This window comes from Trachurus trachurus, assembly GCF_905171665.1.
Source record: "Trachurus trachurus genome assembly, chromosome: 23".
NCBI lineage: Eukaryota > Metazoa > Chordata > Actinopteri > Carangiformes > Carangidae > Trachurus > Trachurus trachurus.
The window spans coordinates 17752171-17775829 of record NC_139912.1 but is presented as its reverse complement, the minus strand read 5'-3'; the positions used below and the strand labels follow the sequence as shown (position 1 = coordinate 17775829).

The window sequence follows — 23659 nt, the reverse complement described above, 5'->3', positions numbered from 1 at the left end:
GAGAGAGAGAGAGCAGTGGACCGAGTGAGCAGTGAGAGCACGAGGGAGCGAGCTGAGGGACGGAGAGGAGGAGGAGGAGGAGGCTGGGGAGGAAACAACAGCAAGTGAGCAGAGAGGAAGCAGATTACAGCTGGATCTACCACACACACACACACATATGCATGAGCAATCACACACACACATTCTCTCACTTGATCTCTCTCTCTCTTTCGTTGCTCCATGCAGCACGGCAGCATCATGAGCGGCTACACAGAGGGAGTTTACCGCTCTCCACGAAGGGAGTGAGGAGGACAGAAGAGGAGAAGAGGAGGACAGGACAGCAGGAAATTAATCCGACAACAGGAGAAAGTACAGAAACAAAAAAAAGGACGAGAAGAAGAGAAGGGAAGCTGCAAACTTTCCTCTTCCCTCTTCATTTTGAGTCACAACTCTTGACCATGGAGCTGTGAGTTTCTTTCCTCTCCTTCACACGCAAACCTCTTCTTCATCATCGTCTGACCACATGTCTACCAAAGTGGGTCCCACCACCGGTCAGCTCTGGACGCTGCTGTGGCCCCTGCTCTGTGCTCTGGTCCTGGCCGGCGGCTCTACGGTGAGCCCCCAGCTCCCCCAGAGCAGCACAGCAGCCGCCACAACGTCTCTGCCGGAGGAATGGACCGCCGGCACCACGGTGCAGCTGCAGCCGGACCTGCAGACTGAAGCTGGGACTCCGGCGGCAGCAGAGACAGAGGCGACGACGGACGCTCTGACAGAGGCACAGACTCTGAGCATCACCAGCAACTACACAGGTTAGTACTCACTCGACCATTTCCTCTTGTTTCTCTGCATGAACAAAGTTGTAGAGTTCAGTCCACATGGAGAGAAGTGGAGGAGAAGAGTCTCTGAGCCGGAGTCACAGCCGATCACAATGCTCATAATCAAGGACCTACTGTCATTTAGTCAGAATATGGTGACAAACATCAGTCCATTCAAATCAACAGGTCTCAAAAATGGACTATACTACAGTATATAGTTTATTTACATGACTAAAAGGAGGATGGAACTTGTGAGAGTTTGGCATTTAGTTGCTGATCAATATTTTGTTGCTCAGCTAATCGATTAATTGACTGACTGTTTCATAAGATAACGGCTCACACTGGCCCGCAGTGAATCCATGAAAACAAGGACTGATGGTGTTACGCCCATGCTATACAAAACTCCAAAGTATTCAAGTATATTTATAGACATAAGATCTGTTTTAATTCAAGGCTGCAGGGTGAGTCGTCAGTGATGAGAAACACACAATAATATGTGTGTGTGTTTGTGTTACATTCTGAGTTTTGCTATTTCTACGCTACCATTAGCATTAAAGGGACAACGAGGAGTTTCTGAAATTGTGTCTTCACACTACATTTCCCATGAGCCCCTGTGCGCATGGTGAAATTGTTGGACCGGCGTAAGACGGACAAAAGCGAAAACATTTGCCAAGAATGTTTTGATTCATCAAGAATGAAAGTCAAGACGATCAGATACCATCGTAGTTCCGACCATAAACGATGCAAACTAGCGATCTGGCGGCGTTATTCCCATGACCCGCCGGGCAGCGTCTGGGAAACCGAAAATAGGAAATGCTGGGCGAGTCGACCACTAAATTATAATATCAAAATAACTAAAAAGACAAAAATATATATTTATCGCAATGGACCCATTAACAAGTGTGGGTAACGTAGATTCATCCACATTAATATGAGACTCTTTTATAACCAAAAGCAAACTCCTCTGGGTCTCTTTAACAGTTTCTAATAGCAAATAGCAAGAGCAAAACTGAAACGTAGCTCTATTAACCTGAGCCTGACCTCAGCCCCAACCCTGAATACCTCATGTGATGCTTATTGTTGACCCTCCTGACCCATAAAGGTAACTATGACTGCAGCCAGGGAAACAGCCCAGCTACAAACACAGGTCAGGATTTACTGCCAACACTTAAGTATCATCAACATTAAAAAAAATAAAAAATAAAACACAGCTAAGACGTTGTGGTCGGTCTAATATCACATTTTACCAAAAACGTCTTTGAAAGTTACGGGAGTGCCTGGATGTCTGCTGTTTTCACTGACTCACTGGAGGATGGTTTGTAATTTTTCACTTGAGCAGCCATTCAGGAGACTTACCCGCTCTGAAAACCTCACACACTATGAACAAGGTTTCACAACACCACAAAAGACTTCATGATGGAGAGTCACAAGCAAACACCTGCTCTGCTGTCTGTGCGTTTGTATGGAAGGGGGGGCAACCGCCATTCCGACATCCCACCAGTCCGACAGCCTCTAATTGTCTAAATGGCAAAACTTAATTTTCAAATGTCCCATTATTCCGACAATTTTTTCCTCCTATGGTCGGAATGGCGGTATTTTTTTCTTTTTTTAAACATCCTGCCTTTCCGACAATTCCTTTAATAGCGTTTTTTTTTTTCCTCAAAAGGTTTTGCACTGGTTGGGTTTAGGCAATGAAGAAAGGAGTTGGTTAAGTTTAGGTAGAGGCTAGACAGGCAGACTAGACCCTGTCTGCGCTCTGCTGCGTAATTACACACAACCACGAGGGTATTCCTTTATCAGCATGTCTTAAAGAAGGGAGTCACCTGTTGAGTAATGCACATTTCCTTATATTGAAAGCCTTGTCGGAATGGTGGGACGTTCACATGTCGGAATAGCGGTACGTCGGAATGGTGGGATGTCGGAATGGGGCACATGACATCTGTCCGACTACCCATTTCTCTGACCATACATTTCTTTATTTTTGCGTCCATTAGTCCGACCTCCCACTTCTCCGACTTAAGTAGCCCTAACCCTTAACCTTACCCTAAACCTAACCTTAACACTGTAGAATGGGTAGTCGGAGAAATGAGCCGTCGGACTTTTGGGCAGTCGGACTGATGTATGCTCCCCGTCAGAATGACAGCATGTAACCATCTGGAAGTCTCCTGGTGTGCTAGAGCATGCAGGCGTTCATGAATTCATTCACGTTCAGTTTGATACATGTGTGGAGTGTTGTCAGTGCGAGTCCATGGATGTGTGTAGTCTTACTTGCTGTCTCAGCAGGTTTACAGTAGGAATCAATACGTCACATCACACAAGTATACAAGTTTTGTGCTGTTGAGGAAATATAGAAGAGTGAGTGCACAAGCAAATATGTACGTTTGTGTTTTCGCGTGTGTGTGTGTGTGTGGTGGCAGGTGATGCAGTTAAAGACACTTTGTTCTGGAGCTGCTCAGCCTGCAGAGAAAGCTGCAGCAGCGCTCGCATGATTTCACCTCCACTGGAGCATGAGCTCTCTTTCTCTTCTCCTCCGCTCCCTCTGCCCATTTCCTCTCTCTCTCTCTCTCTCTCTCTCTCTCTTCTCCTGTCTGTCTTTATGTCACTCTCTCACACTCCTGTTTATTCTCTCCAACCTCTGTCTCATCTGTCTTGTTTTTTTGCTAATTACCGTTTCTTCCCCAAGCAGTTTATTTCTCTCCCTCTTTGTTTTGTTGTTCTTATTTCTCTTCTCTCTCGGCGTCTGTCACTTCTTGTTTCTTCTTTTATTTCTCTCCACTGTCTCTCTCTTTTTCCAACACTTATTCTTGTGTCGCTCGCCCACCCCATCTCACTCGCACAGCCCATATCCTCACGTGTATGCATAAATAGCCTATAGCAGATGACAATATGCAAGGCTCACGTGTCTTATACACACATAATTCACACACACACACACACATTAGAAATGGGCGCACTAGGCCCAAACGACAACAATCTTCTTAAAGGTTTAAAGAGTAAACAACGCAGTCGCTTGTTTCATAGCGGCGGCTCTGTCTGACGGAGCAGGAATAAGCACTTTATACTTTAATAACACACACTCAGAAATACACACAGAACCGTACGCACACATACATACATACACACAAATGCACACACACACACACACACACACACACACACACACACACACACACACACACACACAGGTGATCAGCTGGACTGCCACATCACACCACATGCATCAATGATGCCAAAACCAGAGCTTTTTGTGAGAGAGCTTCCAAAATACAAAATCCTGGAGGTGTGATTAACATCGGTGTTCCCAGAGGCAACGTGTGTGTGTGTGTTCTTGTACTAACTGTTGTGAGGACTGGAAAGAGTTTTTAACCAACAGAGTGAGGACATTTTTGGGAAGTGAGGACATTATTTATTTAGACATTAGGTTTATATTAGGTTAAGAGCAATGGTTAAGGTTAGGCATTTGTTTTGGATGGTTAAGGTTAGGGTAAGGGGTTACGGAATACATTATGTCAATGAGTGTCCTCACAAAGATAGCATTACAAGGATGTGTGTGTGTGTGTGGCCTGAACAGATGAAAGCTGGACTTTATTTACCTTGTTCTCACCATACATGAAGCCTGTTTGACTCTCTCCTTCAGGTCTGGATTAGCAGCAGCTGTGTTTGTGTGTGGCCATTTTAGTTTTTTATATAAAAGCCCTTTCAACCTGTCATTTATCAGACTAAGATAAATAATTAAATAAATAGATAAATCCAGTGTTAAATATAGAAGGCTTTTGTGGAGAGCTTTTGGACAAAGAGGGTTTATAAAGCTGCCAAATCAAAACCACTAAATGAGGATAAACCTGCAAGTGTCTTTCCAGGGACAGTTTATTAAAAAAAATCCATTTATAAGTGTTGCTATTAATGATACCAGAACGAACAGCTGTTCACTTCCCAGTAGAGACAGAGTCCCTGTTACACCAGGGGCTGATGAAAACAAGCCTTTGTCTATCATTTATTATTCTTTCACAGAAGTCAGCATGCTAACCAGCTAGCCCCGGTCCAGCTGGCCTTGTCTCCTCACTTACTGATATTGAGACATTGTAGTGTCCACATCACACTGAAGACTTAGCTGCTCCAGAGGTGTTTTATAATCTCTTGTGTGGTAAATGCAACAATTGCTGAAGTTCTTGGCAGCACTGGTTGGCTAAACAGCTGCTAATGCTGTCAGTATAGGAAAAGTAACACATTGTACATGGAGTTTAAAGGGATAGTTCAGCATTTTGGCAAATTGGCCCATTGCCATAATCAATATAGTCATAGCAGAAATTTGTTACCTTTATTTGTCGTTGCAAGCTATTTTTAGAACGACGGTTCAGAGCCGCAAGCTGCTTAGAGCTACGCTACGGAGGCTAATGGGATTTCTTGGTTTCCCTCATCAAACTCATCAAATACACAATCCAAAAACTCCAAAACGCTCTGATGGACAAGTTGTGACCTGCACATTCACCACGCTATGAGATAATAATGGAACGTTACGAGACAGAGTTGTTTTAGAGGTAAATACAGAGGCTGCTTGCTGAAAAACTGTCCCTGAAGGCAACGTGCATCAGCTGTTTTGCATGAATTTACCTCTAAAACAACTCTGTCTCGTAACGTTCAATTATTATCTAGTTGTGTGGTGAATGTGCAGGTCACAACTTGTCCACCAGAGCGTTTTGGAGTTGTTGGATTGTGTGTTTGATGAGTTTGATGAGGGAAACCAAGAAATCCCATAGCCTCCGCAGCGTAGCTCTGAGCAGCTCGCCGCTCGACTCGGCGGTTCTAAAAATAGCTTGCACCTACAAATAAAGGTAACGAACCTACTGCTATGACTATAGGGATTATGGTAATGGGAGAATTTGCCAAAATGTTGAACTATCCCTTTAAAGCTATGCATTCATGACCATTAAACTGTTCACCCATTACATTAAGCCATCTAAACACCATATATGAACCATTTAACCATATATTAGCTAACTCTTACAACTCGTCATTGTCTACTTGTAACCATCTTTATTATCATTATCCATCTTAAGCTGATTCTGTCACTTTCAGCAAATAAACCATTATGTTGCCATAGCTTTTTTTTTTTTTGCTTTTGCCAAATGATCTTTGAAAAATCCCTCTTCCTTTCTAAATGTTTTGATACAAAAACCCAATAAACACAGTTTGAAATGCGCATTAAGGGTCGTCAAAGTCTGAGAGTCTCCTCCATTCCTGTACCTGCTCATTGAACACACACACTTGGAGGACTTGATCAGCAGAGCTCGGTTGATACAAGCTGTGACTCATTATACTGGAAGAGGGTTGATCAGAATTAAGCTGTTGATTACCAATTAGCTGTTGATTGCTGCACTTAGGCACAGTGGCGTCATAACTCAAGGTCTAAAGGTTGGTGCTTCAGTCACTGGCTCCTCCAGTCCTCGGCAAAGATACTGAGCCCTAAATTGCCCCTGACGACTGTTCAATCAGTGTAGCGATGAATGTGTTTATGGCTGTGATGTTTGAATGTGTGTGCTTGTTTTGTAGAGCACTTTGAATGGTTGATGAGACTAGAAAAGGCAAGTTCACCACTTCTGAGGCACAAAGGAACAAAAAAGCATCAACATGATCCAATGAACCAAAGCTCATCAGAGTTCATTTTAGGAAACACAGGACGGTAGAAAGTACTGATTAGATTCAGATTCAAATTCATAATTTATCGTCCCCGAGGGGAAATTCATTTCCACAGTTTGTTACAGACGGTACCAACATACATACACCACCAAAAATTAACATATACAAATGAACAAAACATAACCAGGCAACCAACAGAATAGGCAAGACATAGAAGAACAGAGCAGGCCAGTTATTATAAAGAATACAGTTACTACCGCATGTTATTTAGAGCTGTGATGGCAGAGGGGGAAAAGTTTTTGCAGGGCAGTTGTCTGTACCTTCAACCTGAGGTAAAAGAGATACCTGTAGTATTGGTCAGAATAATAATATGAAGCAGAGTTATGTCAACTCAAATGAAAAAAACAAGTGAACTAGTGGTATAAAGTGGTATTCAGTCTTATTGAAGCCTCCTACCTCAACATTAACACGGTAACACAACCTATTAACCTGCACAGTGTGTGAGAGTTAATGTTAGTGTTAATCCCCAGAAGAGGCCTATATCAGTTACTTAGTAGGCAGTCTGCCTCTTAATCTGACCAAGCAGCAGTTCACAGTCAATCCTTACCTGTCTGTGGTGAAATCTGACTTCTGTTTAAAGATTTTTTTTTTCTTTTTCTTTGTCCTCTTTTGTCCATAAGCATTTCTCAGACTTTAAACCTAGGTTCTGAGGGAATATATTTGCTCATTTACACTTTCTTTCTTTACCGTCCGTGCCAGTGGCTAAACGTTCCGAAATGATTCTACTTCTCGAACGCAAACAAACGCCAATGTGCAGATTTAAATACAGCATCCACTTGATGATGACACTAAGCTGCTTATTCTTCACTCTGAGTCTCTTTAGATAAGATTGCCAGCCAAAAGCCTAAAACGTAAATGTGTAGCGTTACAATGCCTTTAATCTGATTATCTGACAGGCAAAGCCAATTACCTTTGTCTATTCCTGGCTATTTCTAGCTCAAGAAATCCTGTTAATCACACGCTAACACACAGGAATACAGATGCACACAGTCACTGGTGGCAGGTAGAGTTCAGTGTTTAAAGCCAATTACCCTGATCTCTCTCTTTTTTTTTTCTTTCACAAATGCAGTGCAGCAGTGTCAGAAAATCTGCCTTCATCGTTCCACAAGTTTGAAATCAATCTTACAGGTGCACCTGCATAAAGTAGAATATGAGTAGTCAGCAGTCTTCTCCATGATAGTGAAGCTACTGAACCAGATTGTTCGGAGTTAATCAGCTGATTAGAGTGTGACATCATTAGGATACAATAGTGAACTTTTTCCACTATTCTCATTTTTTGGGATACTGAATTTTGGGTTTCCATTACATATAAGCCATAATCATTACAATTAAAAGAAATAGAGACATACAATTATTTACTCTGTGTGTAATGAATCTTTATATGAGTTTCACTATTTGAATTGAACTAGTGAAATAAATGAACTTTTCCATGATATTCTGGTGCACCTGTATACAACAAGAACTAATTTGTATTTTGCAGCATCCTTCAAGTTTCTGCAGATGAGACGCAGCAACATTTTGGCAAAGATCTAAATGTCTACATTCTAACAAAGATGCCCCACAAGAAGAGTTTCTACAAGCCATGGCAAAAAAAACCACACATGCAGAGCCAGGGGTATTTCTGTCAGTGACACACACACACTATCGTCACTACTGTGCCCTGTGGACTTGGCGAGCTTCAGCCAGAGAGTTACTTCTGTCTCCTGCCTGTCAATCCAATATGGCTGCTGGCAGTGACTCAACTTCATTATTACCTTCCCACGGCTTAAAACTAGCACCGCTAAGTGAACAAAGACGCTGAGGGAGAGTCGGACAAGAACCCTCTCTCTGCCCAGAAGGTTGAAGCAGGATGGCAACAACTTGAAGAGCAGGAGGAATGAAAGTGAAGAGGCAGTGAAGATAAACATACAACTCTTTGGCAGAAACCACAAACTAAGCATTAGAGGCTAAAGTTCACTTTACTTATATTATATATCAGCATCCAAAGGTGGTGGGTGGGGCTTTGTGTGAGAGACAGCCAATGGAAACAATGCGGTTTTTGTGCAGATCACATAAACAAAATGTGAGTAATTCAGTGACTGTGGCATTATGGGAAAGAATCATTCTTCACCTGTCTCCTCCCGTTTCTACTCCTTATCCACAAGTTTTCGAACCGGAAGCCGGTTTTGCCGGTGTTGGTGGAATTGTATGTTACGTTTCCATGGTTTTCAGTCGTTGTCATAGTTGCAGTAAACGCATGGATCTATTAACGCTGGCTTTTAACACGGATGTCAATTTGTGTGATATCCATTGTTAAAAGCTGGTGTGATGATCCATGCGTTTTACAGATTTTCATTGAAAAAAAAAATCCATGCATTTACCACGATTACCGAAACCATGGAAACGTAAACATAAAATTCCACCGGAAGAGCAAAACCGGCTTACGTTTTTGACGTTCGGAAAAAGGTGGATACTAAGCTAAGCTAACCAATATAAAGTTTCATCACAAATATATAACTGTAAAAACACATGTAACCATATTTCCCAATAAAGTTTGAATTTGAGGAAGAGTTCTTGACAAAGAAAAAAAATATTATCATTATGTTATCTATTCATCCATCCCACTGTTGTGAATCAGGTACTTCTTCAGATTTAGCATTAGCAACACTCATTTGGACTATAAGGACTCATTTCATTGAATGGAGAAAGGTCAAAGTTTAAGGTCACAGTAACATTCAACAGAAAGGATATAGGAACACCCAAACTCATTGGCCATAATTCAAGCAGTCAAACATAGTGGCGTGGTCATCTTGGTCCAAATGGTCAAAGGTCAACCTCACTGTGCCTGACCATATTTCCTACTCTGTGGCTGGTGGAAGGACACATCCATGACACAGTGATTCTAGTTGGACCAAAAAAAACCTTCATCAGACACTGTTGCACTTCATTTCCTGTCTTTAGTGTGGTTCTTCCATCTCTACCAGCTCTGTGTTTTTCTGATTCCATTTCCGACATTTTCAGACTGAGTGCCAGATGGAGTTGTACTCGACTTCTTGCAAAACAAAGTGACAGACACTGCAGCTGAACACGCAAGAGCAGAAAGTAGACTACTAGACTTCAAGAGCTTGTGTGTCTGTCGAGTTACTTTGTTGACTGCTGCCTGTTGAAGTGCACTAGAGTACCAGAACTTTTTTGTTTTCATGACATTCATTGAGCTCAGCTCTACGTCAGGCCGAGGGTTTCAGGGACGGATGGTATTTCCCTCTGGCATCATGTAATCCCTCAGAAATGTGACTATTCAAAAGAAAAGTGACTTAATGTCTGTTAATATTCTATTAATGTCAGCACACAGTAAGTTACATTCCTTCACTGTAACACTCGTGCCTTCATGTGTCTGCATGGGAACACTCTGTGAGGAGCAGAGCAGGAGCCGGAGGGGGTTAGGTAATCAGTTGTGATACAACGCATCATTGAGGTGCCACAGAAATAGACATGCTGATGGAGAGGAGGGAGGCTTGTTTGTTTGTTTGAGGTCAGATCACATAAAGAGCAGCTGGAGAAAAAGGGACCGAGAAAAAGTGAGGAAGAAGAATCGGACAGGAACACGAAGATAAACGAGAGGAAACAAGTCAGCCGTCAGCCAAGAATGCCAGCTTTCATTAACTTCAACCCAGACCTCCACTGCCTGGTAACATCTGACTCAGATCAAGTGTATTTTTAACCATTGTTTATCCAGGGAAAACTGAACCAGCACAGAAGAGAGGGAGTCTCTTCCTGGCTCTGATGCAAAGATGCTATTAAAGAGGAACTATGGAAGGTTTTCACCTTAATTAAATAGCTTTGGAGTTGTGGTGCAACGGATCATTGTTGATCTGTGATCTGTTTGGATCGCTCTCCATGGATTGGCATGCAAGTGGTCCATGGAGGTTGATGGGGAAAAAAAGTTGTGCGTGTAGTGTGGGAACACTTGGCCCCACCGCTCCAGTCGAGAAATGGGCAATTAAAAAAAAAACTTCATATCGGCAGATGTATGTCGCGCACAACAAAAACAAAATAGTTCGTTCTACCAACATTGCAAGATCAGCATTACAGGATCAGCCCCTACGATCCGGTCTCTCAGCACTCGTCTTCAAGAAACCTAGACTGCTTTACAGCACTACAACACAAACACGCCCTGTAATCCATAATCTCTTGTTAATGTTACCCATCTCGATAGACATCGCTCCACGGATTGCCTTTTCGACAGTTTCACTGAAAACAAATGCACGTGGGAGGGAGGAAGGTTAGTTGATAGTTTTTACCTCAGTGAAAATATGCACTCCAAAACTGTAGGGGGAGCTCTGTAGAGTGACTAAAACAGTGACTAAAACAGAGAAAAGGTAACCGACTTGCATAGTTCCCCTTTAAAGGAATCAGATGCAGACCTTCTCTGTAATTGGACTGATTCATCTAACAAAGCAAACAAAGGTTTGCAAGCTGATGAGGTACACCAGAGTCAAGCTCTCGTCACCTGTTTCCAGCCAAAGCACACAGCATTTTTTTTTTTTGTGGAAAAGTGACGAGAGATCCAAGCATCGCTAAAAACTACAGAGATACAGGACACAGATCTGTCAGATAGTGTTGTAGTAGACAAGTCTTGTGACCACATTTTCAATGCCTTTGTCTTGGAATCGACTACATTTTTACTCGGTCTTGTCTCAGTCTCAATTGAGCTGGACTTCTCAAGACCAGTCAAGACCACAGCTGCAGTGACATCTTTTTTTTTTAATCGCAAATGTCTCTCTGTCACTCGCTCACTTTGGTTTATGTGTTATAATTCAATAAGTTTATTAAGAAAATTCAAATAGTTGTAGTAAAGTATCTGCTTGTGTAACCATCTGAACAACTTCTGTCACCAGTGGGAGGAGACTTCAGCAGGTTCTGTGCTGTGTTCTTCTATTCAATCCAAACTTTGTTTACATTAAATATGGTTGAGATTTTAGATCAAATTGTCTTTTCTTTTTAGCTGAGGAGGAATAATGTAAATATCAAGCCACATGATTATTAGGAGGACTGGTACTGAATACAGTAATGGGTCTTGCATTGGTCTTGGTCTTGGTCTTGGTCTTGGTCTTGGTCTTGGTCTTGACTCATTCTCGGGTTAGGTGGTCTTGACCACAACGCTATGACTGGTAAATATATTTTGGAGCTGAATCCCTAAATAACTAAAGGGCACTTAAGGTCTCTGCAGCTGTCTTATATTTTGAGGCCTCCAACTTTTTGATAGGACTTTCTTCAGGTCACTCCCTGTCAGTGATCAGTTTATAGACAAAGATGTTGAATCTAAAAGTCTCATGGAGCTGTTTCTTTAAAGCATCCAATTAAAAATGTGTGTGAAGAGTGTGTTACCTTCAGCCACCCAACATGTGTAACTCACATTCCTCATACATGTGCGCAGGCCAAAGGCACATCCACCAAGTGTTGTGTTCACTCACCCCCTGCATGTGTGGGTGTGTGTGTGTGTGTGTGTGTTTGAATCTTTAATGCAGGGAGTCTAATCTTTATTTAATCACAAACTATTCCGAGTGCCTCCCTGACAGGGATGAGTGTGGAGGGTTTTAGATAATAATGCAGCAGAGGGGATGTTTGGTTGACAGCGTCAGGTTGCCAGGTTGGATTGTCCAGAGGTGTATTAGCACCCTGTTGGCAACTGAACTCTGTGATTGACAGCCCCCAGTTTCCACAATGACAGAGAGGCTCTCTGAATGGGGCCAGATGAACAGGACTGAGCAAACAGAGCACAGAGTCAACATGTAGACAATACACACACACAACAGTTAAACTGACCTCAACACACCAAACCCTAACACACATTTTAATCTTTCCCGCATTCACTCTGTTCTTTATTGGTGCTGGGCTCCAGCAGCGATGTTCCCGTCTGTTCGCTCCACACTGCCGTTGTTGTCCTTTTTTCTCTGTTTACTACAGCGTGTCCACTTGCAGTGATGTAGGTGTTAGTTCAGTGTCTCGGGGGTTTATAGGGATGGAGACGAGTTTCGTGCTGTGGCGTGGCAACAGCCAGTAAAAAAAATGCTCCTCAGCTAGAGTCTTAAAACACACACTGTCACGTAATATGTTCAATATTTTATCTGCTTTTACGGAGGTAAAGGCTTTTTCTTTGGCAGTGGGGTGTGTATGTGTGTGTGTGTGTGTGTGTGTGTGTGTGTGTGTGTGTGTGTGTGTGTGTGTGTGTGTGTGTGTGTGTGTGTGTGTGTGTGTGTGTGTGTGTGTGTGTGTGTGTGTTGCACTCCGCTTTAAGACCCATGGTGTGGTGTAAGTTTCCAGAACCTGTGCAGTAAATGTTTTAGATGATGCTGTTAATGCTGTTAACAATGGTTTGTTAGCTACTGAGATCCAGCCTAGTGTTGTGATCAAGACCACCTACTGTAACCAGAGACCGAGTCAAGACCAAGACCAGATCATACCAGGCCATCATTGTAAATAAGAACTCGTTCTTAATGATTCTGCCTGGTTAAATAAAGGTTAAATAAAAAAAATTAAAATACCAAGACCAAGACTTTGAGGGGGTCGCGACTGAGTCAAGACCAAGACCAAGGGGGGGTGAGACCAAGTTCAAGAAAGAGATCAAACCAATGCAAGACCATTACTGTATTCAGTACCAGTACTATCTATCTATCTATCTATCTATCTATCTATCTATCTATCTATCTATCTATCTATCTATCTATCTATCTATCTATCTATCTATCTATCTATCTATCTATCTATCTATCTATCTATCTATCTATCTATCTATCTATCTATCTATCTATCTATCTATCTATCTATCTATCTATCTATCTATCTATCTATCTATCTATCTATCTATCTATCTATCTATCTATCTATTAGGGTTGTTCGGTATACCGGTACTAGATTGGTACCGGGGTACTGACGCATTTAAAACGGTACTATACTGCGCTTAGATGGGACTTTCATTTTGCGCCGCCGGCAGCGGTGACGCCGCCGCGTGAAGTCGCCGCATTGTAATTTGAGCCGAGGCGCGTGAGCGAGCCACAAACGAAGCAAGGTCCTTTTTTTTATTACCATTACAGTGCCACCTGTCCATGTGCCTGTGTTTATGTGTGTATCTGTGTGTGTGCGCCACCAATACCGGTACCAAAATGTTGGTATCGTGACAACACTATCCATCCATCCATCCATCCATCCATCCATCCATCCATCCATCCATCCATCCATCCATCCATCCATCCATCCAATCAACCTCTGTAGTCTCATGAGGACACTTGTTAACAATCAGCCTTTTTAACAGAGCTGAAATAATCAGGACTCCTCATTTCAGTCATCTCACTAAGATACATTCAATAAACCAGAAACTCAAGGACCAGGATACAGGAAATTATAACATGCTATTCATTTCCTGCTTAGTACTTAATTATTATGGAAGTTTTTTTTAAGTGAATATTATTGTTCCAGTGGCCAGAATTCAAACTCAACTTCACTGTTGCAGTGTGTCTGTAGGATGTGTAAACAGTCAAAGTGTTTGCTAAAACTGTGAAATATGGAAGAGTTAACATCTTGTCACACTGCCCAGACCAGAAATTATACAACCAGCAAATATTAGCCAAAAACCAATGTTCCCTTCCTGGACTAGAACTATTTTATAGATTAATTAAAATCAATAATCAACATCATGTGGCAGCTCCTGGTGCTGAAACAAGCTCAACAGATGATTAATAAACCACCCCCTGAAACAATATTTTATCTCTTCCATTACAAATGCAAATGCAATCCCCTTGGTATCATTTCACTGGGCAACTTGCATTTTCATAGAACAACAGTTAGTTTATTAGAGTAGATTTATTTTTCATATAGTGAAAGTTTTGTTTGAAAGAAGACCAAAAAAAAAGAGAAGCTTTCAAAAAAAAAATCGACTCTTACTTCAGGCTGCTGAACCCAGTCTCAGCAAGTATCAATCAGTTTAATTGAATAGTTTTTATTATTTTATTTCCCTGGAAACATTCAAATGAATAAACTAGGATCCAGGCCTGTGTTTACAAGGACTGTTAGTGAAGTGGAGCTGAGACAACAGGGTGGTGTGTTTGTCAAGAGTTTGTAAAACACATTATTCATGTTGTCTACAGAGGTTTTCAGCTCTCAGCCTCTGTCTTCAGTGTGTGCAGCTGCTGACCACACAGCTCTAACATCAGTGTGGGCTCTCCCAGGGGAAACTCAATGGCTTTTAGCTTCTGCTTTGAAAAACAGACTCTACTTGTCCTTGTTTCCCTGCACTGTACCCACAACGCACGTGTCTGCTGTGTGTGCTTGGACGTGTGCATATGTGTGTGTGTGTGTGTGTGTGTGAGGGAGGGGATGTTGTCATCTTCACACAGGATCACGGGATCCTCTCCCTCTCTGGCTCCACCGCTGCAGAAATCCTCCCATCTGTCGCTACTAATCAGCAGAGAGCAGCTTGCATGTTCAAGGGGTTTTATACCCGGATGACATATCACTCTCTCTCTCTCTCAAACACATACACACACATAGATTACACTAATACTGACACAGCAAAGCAAACCACAGCAGCACGTGCCTTCCAGCAGTCGGTCATCTCTGCCCATTCTATCCTTCTGTTTATCCGTTCATTTCTTTTCTAATTAAGACTGAGTTTAGGATAATAATTTAAAAGCTGCATTAAAATTAATTTCATATAAAAGACAAAATATGAATTCCTTTGAAAACAGATTGTAAACACATTAGAGACCAGAGCTCAAAGGGGAGAGAATCACATGTCAGCACAGCTGTGTAACTGCTTTGTGTGAAATAGCTGCTGTTCGCTGACTAAGCATCAACCTTCAGGGCAAAACAATGAAGCCAACGCTGAAGAGCCGCAAACTGCAGTTCCTCTACTGACCACAAGAGTGAGTCTCCAACAGTGAGTCAGTCTCCATACACTCCCATGTGAAAATGTCCAACTTAAAGAGGAACTATACAAGATTTTTACCTGTATTAAAGTGTTTCGTACCCGTGCAGGGAAGTTACATAGTGCAGTTTCAGCCGACGCGACCCGGCTCAGGCTGCGGCGGCAGGACCATTCATCCTATTAACCATTTTTCTACCATTGCAATGAGTCTGGAAACATTATTTTAAGGCCGAAAAACTCCGCAATGTTACTTTAACAACAAAAGTTTACATCCTGATGCAAACACAGTTTTGGTTTCTTCCTTCCTGACTTTTTACAGTTCATCAAGTCTTCAAGTTTTCTAGGGCGACAGTTCAGCAGCTAACTCTGACTTTCAAAACCACTCTTCAGAAACCTGTGGGTGACGTCGTGGAGGCTACGTCCACCTCTTCATCTTTACATTACTCTGTAATACAACACCATACTGTGGCTGAGCGGCCTCATTTATTTCACTGAATATTTGCGTCTGTGAATCAAGTGAGAATTCATCAGCCACAAATCCCAGCAGCTGAGTGATCAGCATCGATCAGACAGTAACCCTGTGAGCGCCTGCAGCCATCATATGGTCTTCTAATGCTACAGCGCAGACATAATCCTCTTTTGTATTCCTCTGGAGCAAAGATCTCTTTGAAAAATGAAGGGATGTTTTACGCAGCTCTTGATCCTGTAGGTTTACATGCGATTTCCTGAGAGCCTGAAAAATCCCTGCAGCACAATCTAACAATAGCTGCTGTATCACGAGACCTCTCTGAGGTATTTGCGTATTGTAGCATGAGGAAGATAAAAATAGTGCTTTCTGTCTCTGTCTCTCTCTGTGTCTGTGTCCAGTGTAACTACTAATCTGAGAGCACAGACTCAGGCCCACGCTGAGTCTGTGTCTGACTAGACAGTGAAGAAAGGAAAAAAACTAAGAGAGGGAGGAGAGGGATAGAAAAGTAGAAAGATGGAGATGGAGACAAAGGAGAGGAGACAGAGGAGGTGAAGCAGAGTTCACAGGGTTTGCAGATGTCAGAGGGCTCATTTCTGATCCACCAGTCACCTAATCCATCAACCAACCAGTCCACACCAAGCTGCAAGAAGCTGACAACACACTAACAGGACAGGCAGCTCTGATTCTCACAGATTATCATGTTGTTTTAATTAAAGGGATAGTTAAACATTTTGGCAAATTAGCCCATTGCCAATCCCTAGAGTTTTAGGAGTTGGTTCATTACCTTTAATTGTCAGTGCAAGCTGTTTTAAGATTGGCGGAGCAGAGCCGCGAGCTGCTCAGAGCTACGCTACGGAGGCTAATAGGATTTCTTGGTTTCCTTCATCAAACTCATCAAATACACAATCCAACAACTCTAAAACGCTCTGGTGGACAAGTTGTGACCTGCACATTCACCACACTATGAGATAATAACAGAACGTTACCAGATGGAGTTGTTTTCGTGGTAAATTCATGCAAAACCGCTGATGCGCGTTGCCGTCGGGGGCAGATTTCATCAGCAGTCTCTGCATTTGCCTTGAAAACAACTAGCGTAGCGTAGAGTAGCTCTGAGCAGCTCGCGGCTCTGCTCCGCTGATCTAAAAACAGCTTGCACCAACAATTAAAGGTAACAAACCTACTTCTAAGACTATAGGGATTATGGTAATAGGCCAATTTGCCAAAATGTTGGTTACAAGTCACCTTTGTGGTTAATTAGACTTTTCCCCAAAAAATTAAGCAACTTCATAATAATAAAAACTTCTCTGATCAGGAACAGGTTAAAGTCTGCGCAAAGATTACAGGTACCACTATTAACAACATTTCAGTCCTGTATTAGGCAAGGGCCCACAGGATCTTGGCCGACACAACCCACCCATTGTCATGCTTTGTCTAAAACTCCTTTATCGATGCTGCAATGGCTTTTTAAATATCGCACTGTATGGGTATTTATTTATATTTGTATCATATGTGCTGCTGCATGGTCTGTATGTGCTTGACTGTGTTGACCTTTTACTGCACAGAAAATTGCCCCATGAGGATAATAAAGATCGATTGAACATTGGACATGTTGTCACATGTGTCTCATGCTGTCTCCTCCTCTCTGTTAAGGTCTGTCTTGTGTCCCCGTCCTCCCACCCCGTCGGGGTTCCTTCTACGTTGAAAGTGGCACCGGCGTGTCAGTCGGCAGCGTGCTGACCTTCTGGTGCAGAGACGGATACCAGCTGGTCGGCAGCGACAAAATCTACTGTAATGTCAGGAACGGCAAAGCACAGTGGAGCAACTACCTCCCTGTCTGTGAAGGTGAGCAGCTTTACTGGACTTACATCCAGCATCATTTTACAAAGGTATCATCTTTTGGTAATTTGTGAGACTCTTTAAACCCATTAGACCCATTATGCTCCTCAGAGTTATATTTTTTTGAACATGTAAGTGGTCTGTAAAGACTCATAATACACACCACAGGGTGGAGAACCTCTGTCAGGACAGTAGCAAGACAGGCAACTGTTTGGGTCCGCAGGGTGTTTAAGGAACTTTACTCCACAGCAATCAATCAATCAATCAATCAATTTGTTTATTTCGGGCATGTCAATTTAAATCATCATCATCACACTTCATCTTAGTTCAAATAATACAATACACATGGCCGAAAGGGAAAGCGGGAGAAGCAAAAGCTTATCTAGTCCCGCCCCCATTACCCACAGAATAAAAATCTTTATCATGATCTTATCTTTTTGCTTTTTTTTTTTTTTTTACATTTTGATATAACATTCTTTTACTTATGACATTTTGACATAACATGTTACAGCAGTAGGTAGTATAAGATCATATTATAATCGTTTCTTTTGTTTATGCTTTTTTACATTTTGATATAACATTATTTTACTTATGACATTTTGACATAACATGACATGTTAGCAGTAGGTAGTATACAGAGCTGAAGTTTAGCTCTAGACAGTACATACAGATTACGTGTGTGTTTGCACATGTGTCCATATTTGTCCATCATGAGTGAACAACAGTCTCATCTTGTAGCTTGGCATGTCACAAAGTCACAGAATGGTCCAATCGACAGAGAGCAAAGTCCAGTGTACTTATTATTTGTTGGGATGGTGTGAGAGCCCTTTTTTGCCATTTTCTTTTATTCATCCATCTCCTCTGCAGCCTTCACCGCGTTTAACTTTGCCATATCCTCCCGAGTTTTGGCCACGTCAGCTCGCATTATTGCCACGAATGTCTCAAAATGGGGAACATTCCCTGTTAAGGGAGTTTTTCCGCAGTGGATGTGAGGGTCTGAGGACAGAGGATGTTATTATGATGTTGTGTAAAGCCCTTTGAGACAAACTGTTTGTAAAAATGGGCTATAAAATAAACTTGTCTTGCCATTAGGCCTGTCACAGTTATTACATAATTGCAATAATTTGAGCTGATTAAAATTATTTTTGCAATTTGCATAATCGTTAAAATAGTTTTCATTCATCTGTATAAAAACAGCTGGATGAAATGAACAGAAATGTCATATTTTCCTCATGGTTTCCCACCATTTGAGGTTGGACTGGTGCTATTTTAATGGCATCAGCTGGTTACGGATCCACCACCACCCCACCAAATTAGCCAAACTTGGAAAAAGGGCTGCAGTTCTGTCCCAGCAGTTGGTTATCCTTAAAGCTTTCAGACCAGTGTCTAAATACACTGTTGCCCATAAAGTTGGAATGAAATACTTTTTTTTACATCTTCTCATGAAATGATTGTGACTGTGATTTATCCTTGATAGATAAATTGTATATCTTCTCAAAACTTTATTGATCAAACATATCACTGTGAAAATTAAGCATCAATTAACTTTTTTTATAGGAATAAAAAGAGGAACGTGTCTGAAAACAAAGTTCCAACTGTGTATACTGTGGTATAAACATGACAGTACCAGATGACGCACGTTAGGCAAGGCAAGTTTATTTGTATAACCCATTTTTACAAACAGTATGTCTCAAAGGGCTTTACATACAGTAGCACCATAACAACATCCTCTGCCCTTAGAGTCTAAGGATGTGAGGGTCTAAGGCTTAGACCCTCACATCCACTGAGGAAAAACTCCAAAGAAAACCCTTAACAGGGAAAACATTGGAGACAGACAATGTGGCTATTCAGTATGGCTGAAAAACCAGCATCTAAAGAAATGCTGCAAGGGTTTGACAAGCAGAAAAGGACAATTAAATCATTAATTGCAAGTATTTGTATTGCAGTGATTGGTTATTAGCTACCTGTGTGTTTCTGGCTATGATTGGTCGACTGAGTGCTGTGGGTCCAGAGAGCCACATCAGAGCTTCTTTAGGAGATGAGGCCTGTCCAAAGAGTCACTAGATATGACTCCAACCACCACATCATCAGGATTTTATTCTACAACATGACATGCATCAGTAAATACCCCAGTCAGGATTCCACTGAACATGAAAATCAATCTCTATAAAAGACAATGGAAAATCCCATTGGCTTTTTGTTCAGTGTGGCTAATAGAAGTAGCTGATCCTGCAGCATTTTATAGAGTACACCATATTAACCATGTTTAAGGTGTGAAGCTTGTAAATCTATTTTTAGCAGACACTGATGATAAAATGAAGAACACAAAGAATGTCCTCCTGAATAAATCCTATGTGAAGTCTCCTGTGCTCCATGTGAACAATGACAACTAGGTTTGTAATCTCATCACCTTTTTATGCTCTGGGAACAGTTCTAACTTTCTTTCTCAACGTGCAAACATGTCATGTGAAATCAACATCAGGAAGCAGGTAACTGTATTCATCCAGCAGAGATCCTACCTGAGGGAAGGTGGGCTTCACTGGAGGTGCTGGAGGTCATGGCACAGAGGCACAACAAAGAAGTGGCGCAAACAGGAAGTGAATGCATATAAATTCAGTGTTGTAACATTTCAGTGTCATTTCCTCTCCTCCGTCAGCCATCCCCAGGCCGGAGGACCGTGGTCTCAGAGTGGCCGTGTTGGCTTCGGTGGTGAGCGGCATCGTCATCCTCGCCATGTCCCTGTCCTTCCTCATCTGCTGCCTGCAGGAACGATCCAGCCGAGACCGAGCCAAGAAGGAGGGACGGAGCAGGTAGAGTAGGAGGGGAAGGATGCATCTCCTTCACTTCACTGTTTGCTCTCTGGTCCCTGGTGTTAGGGGAAAGCAGGAAGCTGATAATGTTCTCCCCCTCACAGGCGCAGGGACAAGCACTCGTCCCGTCGCAGTGAGTGTTGGCTGGAGAGGGAGGAGGGCGAATGGGAAGCCTTCCCTCCTCCAAAGATCTTCCACCTCTCCCAGAGGATGAACCCCCGTCTGGCCCCAGACAGCCCCCTCTACCTCACCGGAGGCCTCAATGGATACGAGAACAGAGGATACCAGAGGTAACCTATCATCAGCACTCACTCAGTTTCACCTATACACCGCCTGCACAATGATTACCCAAGTGCATATTTTGACCTTATCATCATTTTCTATACATATTTTTCAACTCCAAACTATATGAATTTGAATATTTGCTGGGTGAGGTGATGAGTATTTTTGTATGAGGGAGGGAGTGGCCAAAAGTGATCAACACCCTACATGCATAATTATTTGCGATTTGCGAGAGATTTAACAGACTCTGAAAAGTCAAAAATTGTAAAATGCCTTTCAGATGAATGCAGCACTCTTAAAGTAGCTACATTATTGGGGCAAGGTCACCGAAAGGTCAAACATTTTGTTGCAAATAGTCAACTGGGTCGCAAGACATGTGTGGATAAAGAAAGCAAATAACGTAGAACATGTTTCATCCCTTTTATCCCGCTCATCTAAAAATATACACTGCAAAAACTCAAAATCTTACCCAGAATATTTGTCTTATTTCTAGTCAAAATAAATCTAGTTATACTTAAAATAAGACTCATCACATTAAAAGTAGCTTGTTTTTAGACACTTTTTACTTTTTTCAAGCATATTTTCCACTTTAAATAAGTAGAAAAATCTGATAGTGGCGCAAGTTTTTCTTTCTTGTTACAAGCACAAAAAACTTGCTTTCACTGGCAAGAGATTAGTTTTGACTAAAATTGAGACATTTTGACAAGAAATAAGACAAATATTCTTGGAAAGATTTTGAGTTTTTGCAGTGTATACATATATTTCAATGTATTTTTTATTTTTTATTTTATTTATAGAATATGAATAAGACTTTATAAGTGGTGGGGCGGCACCCTAGAGCCCTCTATTGGCCAGCCACCACTGATTATCACTCATATCTCTGGTCAAATTCACTGAGTTGAACCTTTGTCTTTTCTGTCTCATCCAGGAGTCAGGAGAGTTTGCTGAAGGCGTCGCTGCCCGGACTCTACCGCTCTGAGTCCCAGCTCTACCCCCACGTGGTCCTGCAGAGGGTCCCCACTCCGACGGCGCCCTCCGCCCCGTCCGCGCCGTCCGCCCCTCTCTACCTGCACCTCCCGTCCTCCTCCGCCGCCTCCTCGCCCTCGCACCCCGCCGCCGCCCACAGCCACCAGCCTCACCTCATGGCGCAGTACCCCACCCCGACGTACCCGCCCAACCCCAACACGGCCGTGCCCGTCTACCCGCACCCGACGCCGGCGCCCATCTACCCCAACCCCAACCCCATACCACAGCGGCCGTGGCAGTAGGCGCCATACGTCACAACTTCCGTATTGACAGGGCTGCGTGCCGTCTTGACGCTGACACAGAGAGGATGTGTCTCAGGCAGGTTGTGGAGGAACAGACGTGCAGCTGGTGTGGTGGTTCTCCAGCTGAACCAGGAACTGTAAGGAACACTTCCACTGAGCTTTTTTCCCCCATAACTCTTACTGACCTGCTGCTGCTGCTGCTGCTGCTGCTCTTCTCTGCAAGGGGGAGTTCTCCACAGGAAGTCCTGCTTTTTTCTATTTTTTTTCTTTTAGCCGTGAGAAATTACAGTACAAGAAGGCTTCGTGCTGCCTGGATGTGGAGAGAACTTCATATGGTACTAATTCAGTTTAACCTGCACTTCAACTGTCTCAGAAATGTTGATTTTTTTAAAAAGTAGTTTATATTTATTATGTAATCGGATCCCCATCAGCCTTCCTGAGGTCCGGTCCATCTAATCTAGACCTGAATAAAACATCAGAGGTACATACAGTATATTTTGCTTCAAAGCTAGAGATTTAACTTCTGTCATCTCACCCCGTTTTAACCAGAGCTGTGTGTGATGTAATAAAAATTAAAAAAAAAAAAAAAGGTTTCAGGTCACTCTCCAGCTCTGTTCATGTCCCAGAGCGATGAGAGGGATTTATGGGCTGCAACACACTGTGATTAAAAGGCTGCCCTTGCTGCTGCCACTGAATGGAACCCATTTCGTGCTGTTTGTATGGATTTAATAATACGGTGATTGCTTTGAATTGATCCTGTCTTTCTCACCAGAGCCATTCCCCTAATGCTCCATTTCTCTGTCCGCTGCCACCGCTCGACGTGTCACATCGTTATTTACAACTATAAACGTGCTTTCATATTCTGACATGGACGCTCAGAGCCTCCGATGGGTTCAGGAACATGAGGAAGACACATGACTCAAGTACTGATGGGAAATCAGCCCCTGGGGATGGAAAAAAATGATGCAAATAATGATCAAGTATTGTTTTAAGTTTTGTTTTTTCAGTATTTTTGTGTGATGTAACTGAGGTTTTTGCATGAGCAACAACCAGACAGAGCATTATTTGGATATGCAGACTGGTCAGGTGGCGTAAGGGGACTGCTTCGTGTTGGACGTACTGGAAACGACACAGGACTGATATGTGAAGTGTGAGGGGAGAGACAGAGGAACTGAGGTGCAGTGTCCACCTGCAATCCCTTCAGATGTTTTTAAATGAATGCTTCATCCTAAACCTCCTGTTTGTGTAAGCATTGAAGTCAGAAACTCTGTGCAAAGCCCCTTTACTGTTGATTTAGTCTGTTTACACTCTAGCTTTTTATTTTGAATAGAAGAACTTGAGTATAGAAACACTAATAAAACTGCACTTTACATTTTTTCAAGGGGTGGGAGGGGTTAAAAAGCTTAGACTCTTACTGTAAACTACTTGTATAATAATGAGACTGGCATAAAGACTGAATAAAGAGATGTGTGTAGCTCAACAGCAGCAGCAGCAGCTCGTGTTTTCAGAGAGGATGGAGGTGGATGGAGGGAGAGAAAAGGAGGAGTAAAGAGGAACTGGAGCTAATTCATCATCATATCCTGACAGGTGAAAATGAGATG

General features: G+C 42.5%; 1 protein-coding gene across 1 annotated transcript; it reads left to right on the top strand.

The window, feature by feature from the left end:
- Positions 1–502: 502 nt before the first annotated feature.
- On the top strand, positions 503–22058 carry LOC311006581 (uncharacterized protein; the record flags this gene model as incomplete). The annotated part of the gene is made up of 5 exons (XM_083999432.1): positions 503–788; positions 17513–17704; positions 20355–20508; positions 20613–20798; positions 21719–22058. The coding sequence occupies 5 exons, from the start codon at positions 503–505 to the stop codon at positions 22056–22058; spliced, it is 1158 nt and encodes a 385-aa protein (XP_083855558.1).
- Positions 22059–23659: the final 1601 nt, after the last annotated feature.